Below are 10,834 nucleotides of genomic sequence, written 5' to 3'. Positions count from 1 at the left end.
CCTCAGCCTCTCCTCATAATCCAAACCCCTCATCTCCGGTATCAACCTGGTGAACCTTCTCTGCACTCCCTCCAATGCCAATATATCCTTCCTCATATAAGGGGACCAATACTGCACACAGTATTCCAGCTGCGGCCTCACCAATGCCCTGTACAGGTGCATCAAGACATCCCTTAGCCTGAAGGAGAAATGGTTTCAACAATTCACTCTCCTCCTGCATCACTCCAGAGGCAGATTCTACTCAATAAATACAGCTTAATCATCTAACAACCTGAATTACTCCGGTGAAAATCGTTCCAATTTAAATTTGCCAGATTATACTGAATAAACACAGTTGAATAATCTCTTAACCTGCAGTGCTCCAGTGCGGACAGACCCCCCCGAGGCTCTCCTCGACTTGCGGTGGCCACTCGCTCCATCTGCTTCGGTACTCACCTTGGCCTTGCCTTGGAAGTTGAACGTCAGCACGTATTCGCCTCTCCGCGTCTCGCTCTGCCGCACCAGGAACACGCCGTGGCTACTTGGACCGCCCGCCAGCACCAGCTGCGCCGCCTTCAGCCGCGAGAGGGTCCCGTGGAACCAGGGGTACTCGGAGAGGGGGTGGTCACCCTCGCCGAGGTCTTGGTCGACTTGGAAGATGAAGGGCGAGCCTGGGGAGAAGGAGAGCGGGAGTCAGCAAAGGAGCATGCGACTGCGAGAGGGGGGGGGGGGAGGGGGGCGCGCGCGAGGGGGGAGGAGGGGGCACGCGCGGGGGGGGGGGGGGGAGGCGAAACCGAGCGCGTGGGCGCCAAAGCGACAGCGCACTTGCAAGAGAGAGAGAAAGCGAGAGACAGCGAGCAAAAGAGAGAGATTGGCCGTGCTAAACTGCCCCTTCGTGTCAGGGAGATTGGCCGGGTAAATGCACGGGATTATGGGGATAGGGAGGGATTGCGGTCGGCACAGACTGGATGGCCCGAATGGCCTCCCTGTGCACTGCAGGGATTTTATGACTCGACGGTGACCAGATTTATTTTGAAATAAAAAACGGAGTTGGGGAACGGGTGGGGAGGTGGATTTGAGATCAACCATGATCTGATTGGATGTCGGAGCAGGCTCGAAGGGCCGAATGGCCTCCCTCCTGTTCCCGGAGTCCCAGATCCGCCGCCATCTTGAATACTGTCCATCGCTTTTGGTCAACTTCCTGTCAAGGCCAGAGCCACTTCCTGTCACAGGTTCCCAGCACAAGAGCCGTCACCTGCCTCCCCGCGCCACCCCCCCCCCCCGCCACCTTCTGCTCCATTAACCCACCCACACAGTGCGGTCCTGAGGCCAACAAACATCCCACCCTCCAATGCAGAGGAGGAGCGAACCGTACCTGCGGCGTCTGGGGTGTCCGGGAAGGGGGTGGGGGTGGTCGGGGGGACGGCCTGTAACCGCTCCAAGGTCTCCTCGATAGGGATGCGAGGGGGCAATTCGGGGGGCAGCAGCTCCAAGGACCCCAGGCGGGTGGGGGTGATGGAGAAGGAGCTGGGGGAGACCGAGACTGAGGGTCGTTCAGTTAGACCACCATAGGCACCTGGAGAGAGAGAGAGAGAGACAGAGAAAGGGTGACAGACCGCAGGCAAAAAATGACCCTCCCCTGACGCTCCCTCAGCACCGACCCTCCCACAGTGCGGCGCTCCCTCAGCACTGACCCTCCCACAGTGCGGCGCTCCCTCAGCACCGACCCTCCCACAGTGCGGCGCTCCCTCAGCACTGACCCTCCCACAGTGCGGCACTCCCTCAGCACCGACCCTCCCACAGTGCGGCGCTCCCTCAGCACCGACCCTCCCACAGTGCGGCGCTCCCTCAGCACCGACCCTCCCACAGTGCGGCGCTCCCTCAGCACCGACCGTCCCACAGTGCGGCGCTCCCTCAGCACTGACCCTCCCACAGTGCGGCGCTCCCTCAGCACCGACCCTCCCACAGTGCGGCGCTCCCTCAGCACTGACCCTCCCACAGTGCGGCGCTCCCTCAGCACCGACCCTCCCACAGTGCGGCGCTCCCTCAGCACCGACCCTCCCACAGTGCGGCGCTCCCTCAGCACCGACCGTCCCACAGTGCGGCGCTCCCTCAGCACTGACCCTCCCACACAGTGCGGCGCTCCCTCAGCACTGCCCACAGTGCGGCGCTCCCTCAGCACCGACCCTCCCACAGTGCGGCGCTCCCTCAGCACTGACCCTCCCACAGTGCGGCGCTCCCTCAGCACTGACCCTCCCACAGTGCGGTGCTCCCTCAGCACCGACCCTCCCACAGTGCGGCGCTCCCTCAGCACCGACCCTCCCACAGTGCGGCACTCCCTCAGCACCGACCCTCCCACAGTGCGGCGCTCCCTCAGCACTGACCCTCCCACAGTGCGGCGCTCCCTCAGCACCGACCCTCCCACAGTGCGGCGCTCCCTCAGCACCGACCCTCCCACAGTGCGGCGCTCCCTCAGCACTGACCCTCCCACAGTGCGGCGCTCCCTCAGCACCGACCCTCCCACAGTGCGGTGCTCCCTCAGCACTGACCCTCCCACAGTGCGGCGCTCCCTCAGCACTGACCCTCCCACAGTGCGGCGCTCCCTCAGCACTGACCCTCCCACAGTGCGGCGCTCCCTCAGCACTGACCCTCCCACAGTGCGGCGCTCCCTCAGCACTGACCCTCCCACAGTGCGGCGCTCCCTCAGCACTGACCCTCCCACAGTGCGGCGCTCCCTCAGCACTGACCCTCCCCACAGTGCGGCGCTCCCTCAGCACTGACCCTCCCACAGTGCGGCACTCCCTCAGCACTGACCCTCCCACAGTGCGGCGATCCCTCAGCACCGACCCTCCCACAGTGCGGCACTCCCTCAGCACTGACCCTCCCACAGTGCGGCGCTCCCTTAGCACTGACCGTCCCACAGTGCGGCGCTCCCTCAGCACTGACCCTCCCACAGTGCGGCGATCCCTCAGCACCGACCCTCCCACAGTGCGGCACTCCCTCAGCACTGACCCTCCCACAGTGCGGCGCTCCCTTAGCACTGACCGTCCCACAGTGCGGCGCTCCCTCAGCACTGACCCTCCCACACAGTGCGGCGCTCCCTCAGCACTGACCCTCCCACAGTGCGGCGCTCCCTCAGCACCGACCCTCCCACGGTGCGGCGCTCCCTCAGCACCGACCCTCCCACAGTGCGGCGCTCCCTCAGCACCGACCCTCCCACAGTGCGGCGCTCCCTCAGCACCGACCCTCCCACAGTGCGGCGCTCCCTTAGCACTGACCGTCCCACAGTGCGGCGCTCCCTCAGCACTGACCCTCCCACACAGTGCGGCGCTCCCACAGCACTGACGCTCCCACACAGTGCGGCACTCCCTCAGCACCGACCCTCCCACAGTGCGGTGCTCCCTCAGCACCGACCCTCCCACAGTGCGGCGCTCCCTCAGCACCGACCCTCCCACAGTGCGGCGCTCCCTCAGCACTGACCCTCCCACAGTGCGGCGCTCCCTCAGCACCGACCCTCCCACAGTGCGGCGCTCCCTCAGCACTGACCCTCCCACAGTGCGGCGCTCCCTCAGCACTGACCCTCCCACAGTGCGGCGCTCCCTCAGCCCCGACCCTCCCACAGTGCGGCGGTCCCTTAGCACTGACCGTCCCACAGTGCGGCGCTCCCTCAGCACTGACCCTCCCACACAGTGCGGCGCTCCCACAGCACTGACGCTCCCACACAGTGCGGCACTCCCTCAGCACCGACCCTCCCACAGTGCGGCGCCCCCTCAGCACCGACCCTCCCACAGTGCGGCGCTTCCTCAGCACTGACCCTCCCACAGTGCGGCGCTCCCTCAGCACTGACCCTCCCCACAGTGCGGCGCTCCCTCAGCACTGACCCTCCCACAGTGCGGCGCTCCCTCAGCACTGACCCTCCCACAGTGCGGCGCTCCCTCAGCACTGACCCTCCCACAGTGCGGCGCTCCCTCAGCACCGACCCTCCCACACAGTGCGGCGCTCCCACAGCACTGACGCTCCCACAGTGCGGTGCTCCCTCAGCACTGACCCTCCCACAGTGCGGCGCTCCCTCAGCACCGACCCTCCCACAGTGCGGCGCTCCCTCAGCACCGACCCTCCCACAGTGCGGCGCTCCCTCAGCACTGACCCTCCCACAGTGCGGCGCTCCCTCAGCACTGACCCTCCCACAGTGCGGCGCTCCCTCAGCACCGACCCTCCCACAGTGCGGCGGTCCCTTAGCACTGACCGTCCCACAGTGCGGCGCTCCCTCAGCACTGACCCTCCCACACAGTGCGGCGCTCCCACAGCACTGACGCTCCCACACAGTGCGGCACTCCCTCAGCACCGACCCTCCCACAGTGCGGCGCCCCCTCAGCACCGACCCTCCCACAGTGCGGCGCCCCCTCAGCACTGACCCTCCCACAGTGCGGCGCTCCCTCAGCACTGACCCTCCCCACAGTGCGGCGCTCCCTCAGCACCGACCCTCCCACAGTGCGGCGCTCCCTCAGCACTGACCCTCCCACAGTGCGGCGCTCCCTCAGCACTGACCCTCCCACACAGTGCGGCGCTCCCACAGCACTGACGCTCCCACAGTGCGGCGCTCCCTCAGCACTGACCCTCCCACAGTGCGGCGCTCCCACAGCACTGACGCTCCCACAGTGCGGTGCTCCCTCAGCACTGACCCTCCCACAGTGCGGCGCTCCCTCAGCACCGACCCTCCCACAGTGCGGCGCTCCCTCAGCACCGACCCTCCCACAGTGCGGCGCTCCCTCAGCACTGACCCTCCCACAGTGCGGCGCTCCCTCAGCACCGACCCTCCCACAGTGCGGCGCTCCCTCAGCACTGACCCTCCCACAGTGCGGCGCTCCCTCAGCACTGACCCTCCCACACAGTGCGGCGCTCCCACAGCACTGACGCTCCCACAGTGCGGCGCTCCCTCAGCACTGACCCTCCCACAGTGCGGCGCTCCCACAGCACTGACGCTCCCACAGTGCGGTGCTCCCTCAGCACTGACCCTCCCACAGTGCGGCGCTCCCTCAGCACCGACCCTCCCACAGTGCGGCGCTCCCTCAGCACCGACCCTCCCACAGTGCGGCGCTCCCTCAGCACTGACCCTCCCACAGTGCGGCGCTCCCTCAGCACTGACCCTCCCACAGTGCGGCGCTCCCTCAGCACCGACCCTCCCACAGTGCGGCGGTCCCTTAGCACTGACCGTCCCACAGTGCGGCGCTCCCTCAGCACTGACCCTCCCACACAGTGCGGCGCTCCCACAGCACTGACGCTCCCACACAGTGCGGCACTCCCTCAGCACCGACCCTCCCACAGTGCGGCGCCCCCTCAGCACCGACCCTCCCACAGTGCGGCGCCCCCTCAGCACTGACCCTCCCACAGTGCGGCGCTCCCTCAGCACTGACCCTCCCCACAGTGCGGCGCTCCCTCAGCACCGACCCTCCCACAGTGCGGCGCTCCCTCAGCACTGACCCTCCCACAGTGCGGCGCTCCCTCAGCACTGACCCTCCCACACAGTGCGGCGCTCCCACAGCACTGACGCTCCCACAGTGCGGCGCTCCCTCAGCACTGACCCTCCCACAGTGCGGCGCTCCCTCAGCACCGACCCTCCCACAGTGCGGCGCTCCCTCAGCACCGACCCTCCCACAGTGCGGCGCTCCCTCAGCACCGACCCTCCCACGGTGCGGTGCCCCCTCCTTACCTTGGGAGATGTGGTCGGAGCTGCCACAGGGGATCATGGGAAGCTCTCGGCTTGGCATACTGTCAGAGTGGTTGATACACCCCAAGGGGAGGGCCTCCTCGCTGTCCCTGTAAAACACACCAAGAACAGTCAACATTCCGCCATGCAACGCCGGAGCCCTTCCAGGATTCCCCCTGACGTCAACAAGTTGCCTGCCCTCTGACACGACCTCTGACCTTTTTCTTTGGTCTGGTGGGACACGGGCGTTTGGGCCCCCTTCTGCACTGTCGGGGGTTCTCTGGCCTCTGTGGAGTCCCACAGTATTTTGCAACAGGCTGAAGTATCTGTGACGTGTTGGACTGACATGCTAACGCAAAATGAAATCGAATCAGAGCTAATTAGATCGCGTGCCTTCCATATCAGAACGATACAATTGCAATGAAGTTTGCCTCGCTGCCTCAGATCTTCAGCGGGGTCTTTAGCACTGGGTACGAGGTCCCTGACCATCTGACGGTTCCCCCATGGCCAAGCTTAATGCTCTGATTCGATTTACTATTGTCATGCGTTGGGATGCAGTGAAAAGTATTGTTTCTTGCGCGCTATACAAAGCATACCGTTCATCGAGTACAGAAGGGAGAAGGAAAAGGATTGGATTTGATATTGTCACGTGTATTGGGATACAGTGAAAAGTATTGTTCCTTGCGCGTTACACAAAGCATACCGTTCACAGAGAAGGAAAGGAGAGGGTGCAGAATGTCGCGTTACAGTCACAGCTCGGGGTGTAGAGAAAGATCAACTTAACGCGAGGTCGGTCCATTCAAAAGCAGCAGGGGAAGAAGCTGTTCTTGAGTCGGTCGGTACGTGACCTCAGACTTTTGTATCTTTTTCCCGACGGAAGAAGGTGGAAGAGAGAATGTCCGGGGTGCGTCGGGCGGGGGGTCCTTAATTATGCCGGCTGCTTTCCCCCCCCCCCCCGCCCCCCGAGAGAAGTGTAGACAGAGTCAATGGATGGGAGGCTGGTTTGCGTGATGGATTGGGCTACATTCATGACCCCTTTTGTAGTTCCTTGCGGTCTTGGGCAGAGCAGGAGCCCCCAGACCAAGCTGTGATACAACCAGAAAGGATGGTTTCTATGGGGCATCTGTAAAAGTTGGTGAGAGTCGGAGCGGACATGCCGAATTTCCTTCGTCTTCTGAGAAAGTAGAGGCGTTGGTGGGGCTTTCTTAACCATAGTGTCGGCGTGGGGGGGACCAGGACAGGTTGTTGGTGATCTGGACACCTAAAAACTTGAAGCAGGCTCTGGAGTCTCAGAGACAGGTAACACTCTCTCCACTCACACCCATCAAACACTCCCAGGACAGGTACAGCACGGGGTTAGATACAGAGTAAAGCTCCCTCTACACTGTCCCCCATCAAACTCTCCCAGGACAGGTACAGCACGGGGTTAGATACAGAGTAAAGCTCCCTCTACACTGTCCCCCATCAAACTCTCCCAGGACAGGTACAGCACGGGGTTAGATACAGAGTAAAGCTCCCTCTACACTGTCCCCCATCAAACACTCCCAGGACAGGTACAGCACAGGGTTAGATACAGAGTAAAGCTCCCTCTACACTGTCCCCCATCAAACACTCCCAGGACAGGTACAGCACGGGGTTAGATACAGAGTAAAGCTCCCTCTACACTGTCCCCCATCAAACACTCCCAGGACAGGTACAGCACGGGGTTAGATACAGAGTAAAGCTCCCTCTACACTGTCCCCCATCAAACAGTCCCAGGACAGGTACAGCACGGGGTTAGATACAGAGTAGAGCTTCCTCCACACTGTCCCGAGTCAGACACTTCTCAATGGTCCGCTGTTTAGAACAGAGAAACATAGAACAGTACAGCACAGAACAGGCCCTTCGGCCCACGATGTTGTGCCGAGCTTTATCTGAAACCAAGATCAAGGTGGAAGAGAGAATGTCCGGGGTGCGTCGGGGGTCCTTGATTATGCCGGCTGCTTCCCCCCCTCCCCCCCCGAGGGAAGTGTAGACAGAGTCAATGGATGGGAGGCTGGTGATGGGATTGGGCTACATTCACGACCCCCTTTTGTAGTTCCTTGCGGTCTTGGGCAGAGCAGGAGCCCCAGACCAAGCTGTGATACAACCCAGAAAGAATGCTTTCTATGGGGCATCTGTAAAAGTTGGTGAGAGTTTATCATGAACTCTGGGATATGGGCGCTGCTGACTGGCCAGCATTCATTGGCCATTTCCCATTGCCCCCTGGGGAAGGGGGGGGGGGGGGGGGGGTCAGCCGCCATCTTGAATCGCTGCAGTCACCCGCGTGTGTGTGTGGTGTAGGTACGCCCACGGCGCTGTTAGGGAGGGAGCTCCAGGATTTTGACCCCAGCCACAGTGAAGGAACGGCCGATATATTTCCAAGTTAGGATTGGGGGGCGGGGGGCAGCTTGGAGGGGGGGAAACTTGCAGGCGGTGGGTGTTCCCCATGCGTCTGCCGCCCCCTCCCCTTGTCCTTCGAGGTGGGGCGGGTTTGGAAGGTGCTGTGGAAGGAGCCTCGGCGAGTCGCTGCGGGGCATCCAGTAGTTGGTGCACACAGCTGCCGCTGTGCGTGGGTGGTGGAGGGAGTGAGTGTCGAGGGTGGGGGGTTAGCGTGTCGATCGAGCGGGGGGGAGGGGGAGGGAGCGAGTGTCGAAGGTGGGGGGTTAGCGTGTCGATCGAGCGGGGGGGGAGGGGGAGGGAGTGAGTGTCGAAGGTGGGGGGTTAGCGTGTCGATCGAGCAGGGGGGGAGGAGGGAGTGAGTGTCGAAGGTGGGGGGTTAGCCTGTCGATCGAGCAGGGGGGGAGGAGGGAGTGAGTGTCGAAGGTGGGGGGTTAGCCTGTCGATCGAGCAGGGGGGGAGGAGGGAGTGAGTGTCGAAGGTGGGGGGTTAGCGTGTCGATCGAGCAGGGGGAGGGGGAGGGAGTGAGTGTCGAAGGTGGGGGGTTAGCGTGTCGATCGAGCGGGGGGGGGGAGGAGGAGGGGAGCTGCTTTGTCCCGGATGGTGTTGAGCTTCCCCAGTGTTGTTGGGAGCCGCACCCATCCAGGCGAGTGGAGATTATCCCCTCACACTCCTGACTTGTGTCCTTGTCGATGGTGGGACAGACTTTGGGCCGCGGGGGGAGTCAGGAGGGGAGTTACTCTCCGCAGGATTCCCAGCCTCTGACCTGCTCTGGGAGCCACAGGATTTATCTGGCTGGGTCTCGGTTCAGTTTCTGGTCAGTGGGAACCCCAAGGATGTTGTTAGTGGGGGGAGGGAGGGGGATTCAGCGATGGGAATACCATTGAACGTCAAGGCGGGGAGATGGTTAGATTGTCTCTCATTGGAGTTGGGCTTTGCCTGGCACTTGTGTCTGGCGCGAATGTTACTTGGCACTTGTTGGTCCCCAACCCCTTGTGCCACCGATTCCCCACAAAACTCACCCCGGGCTCATACACTCCTGAATGTCGGAGAGCCAGGAACGCATCTGTAATGAGTCAACTGTCTCCAGAATGTAGTCCATTGAGTCCTCCATCTGCGGGGAAACACAGGGTTAGATACAGAGTAAAGCTCCCTCTACACTGTCCCCCATCAAACACTCCCAGGACAGGTACAGCACGGGGTTAGATACAGAGTAAAGCTCCCTCTACACTGTCCCCATCAAACACTCCCAGGACAGGTACAGCACGGGGTTAGATACAGAGTAAAGCTCCCTCTACACTGTCCCCATCAAACACTCCCAGGACAGGGACAGCACGGGGTTAGATACAGAGTAAAGCTCCCTCTACACTGTCCCCATCAAACACTCCCAGGACAGGTACAGCACGGGGTTAGATACAGAGTAAAGCTCCCTCTACACTGTCCCCCATCAAACACTCCCAGGACAGGTACAGCACGGGGTTAGATACAGAGTAAAGCTCCCTCTAAACTGTCCCCATCAAACACTCCCAGGACAGGTACAGCACGGGGTTAGATACAGAGTAAAGCTCCCTCTACACTGTCCCCCATCAAACACTCCCAGGACAGGTACAGCACGGGGTTAGATACAGAGTAAAGCTCCCTCTACACTGTCCCCCATCAAACACTCCCAGGACAGGCACAGCACGGGGTTAGATACAGAGTAAAGCTCCCTCTACACTGTCCCCATCAAACACTCCCAGGACAGGTACAGCACGGGGTTAGATACAGAGTAAAGCTCCCTCTACACTGTCCCCATCAAACACTCCCAGGACAGGTACAGCACGGGGTTAGATACAGAGTAAAGCTCCCTCTACACTGTCCCCATCAAACACTCCCAGGACAGGTACAGCACGGGGTTAGATACAGAGTAAAGCTCCCTCTACACTGTCCCCCATCAAACACTCCCAGGACAGGTACAGCACGGGGTGAGATAGCGAGTACTTACTTTCAGAACGAAAGTGTTCTCCTTGTCAGGCATTTCCAGTGAGGTGCTGGTCCGGACATCCATTATGGAGGAACAGCGAATACTGACACGGGGTTTCGTGGACTAGAGAGAGGGAAGAGAGATGAACAACACGGAGCAAACCCCTCGATTAGATTCCAGTCTGTAACTCACTCCCGGGGAGCTGTTATTCTATATAGAAACCACCCCGAACCCCTCGATTAGATTCCAGTCTGTAACTCACTCCCGGGTATCTGTTACTCTATATATAAACCACCCCGAATCCCTCGATTAGATTCCAGTCTGTAACTCACTCCCGGGTATCTGTTACTCTATATATAAACCACCCCGAACCCCTCGATTAGATTCCAGTCTGTAACTCACTCCCGGGTATCTGTTACTCGACATATAAACCACCCCGAACCCCTCGATTAGATTCCAGTCTGTAACTCACTCCCGGGTATCTGTTACTCTATATATAAACCACCCCGAACCCCTCGATTAGATTCCAGTCTGCAACTCACTCCCGGGTATCTGTTCTTCTGTATATAAACCACCCCGAACTCCTCGATTAGATTCCAGTCTGTAACTCACTCCCGGGTATCTGTTATTCTATATATAAACCACCCCGAACCCCTCGATTAGAGTCCAGTCTGTAACTCACTCCCGGGTATCTGTTATTCTATATATAAACCACCCCGAACCCCTCCATTAGATTCCAGTCTGTAACTCACTCCCGGGTATCTGTT

The 10,834-nt window shown here is 60.9% G+C and overlaps 1 protein-coding gene across 1 annotated transcript; it reads right to left on the bottom strand.

Annotated features, from left to right (window-relative positions):
• Positions 1-435: 435 nt before the first annotated feature.
• Positions 436-10,190, bottom strand: LOC144490922 (SH2B adapter protein 1-like; the record flags this gene model as incomplete). Its single annotated transcript, XM_078208603.1, has 5 exons — positions 10,089-10,190; positions 9,127-9,218; positions 5,690-5,796; positions 1,355-1,555; positions 436-650 (listed from the first exon to the last, which is right to left on the bottom strand). Coding segments are annotated over exons 1-5 (678 nt in total), but the record flags the coding sequence as incomplete, so codon positions are not given.
• Positions 10,191-10,834: the final 644 nt, after the last annotated feature.

This window comes from Mustelus asterias, unplaced genomic scaffold, assembly GCF_964213995.1.
Source record: "Mustelus asterias unplaced genomic scaffold, sMusAst1.hap1.1 HAP1_SCAFFOLD_4033, whole genome shotgun sequence".
NCBI classification, from domain to species: Eukaryota; Metazoa; Chordata; class Chondrichthyes; order Carcharhiniformes; family Triakidae; genus Mustelus; species Mustelus asterias.
The sequence above is the reverse complement of the archived record's forward strand: the minus strand, read 5'-3'. Positions and strand labels throughout refer to the sequence as shown.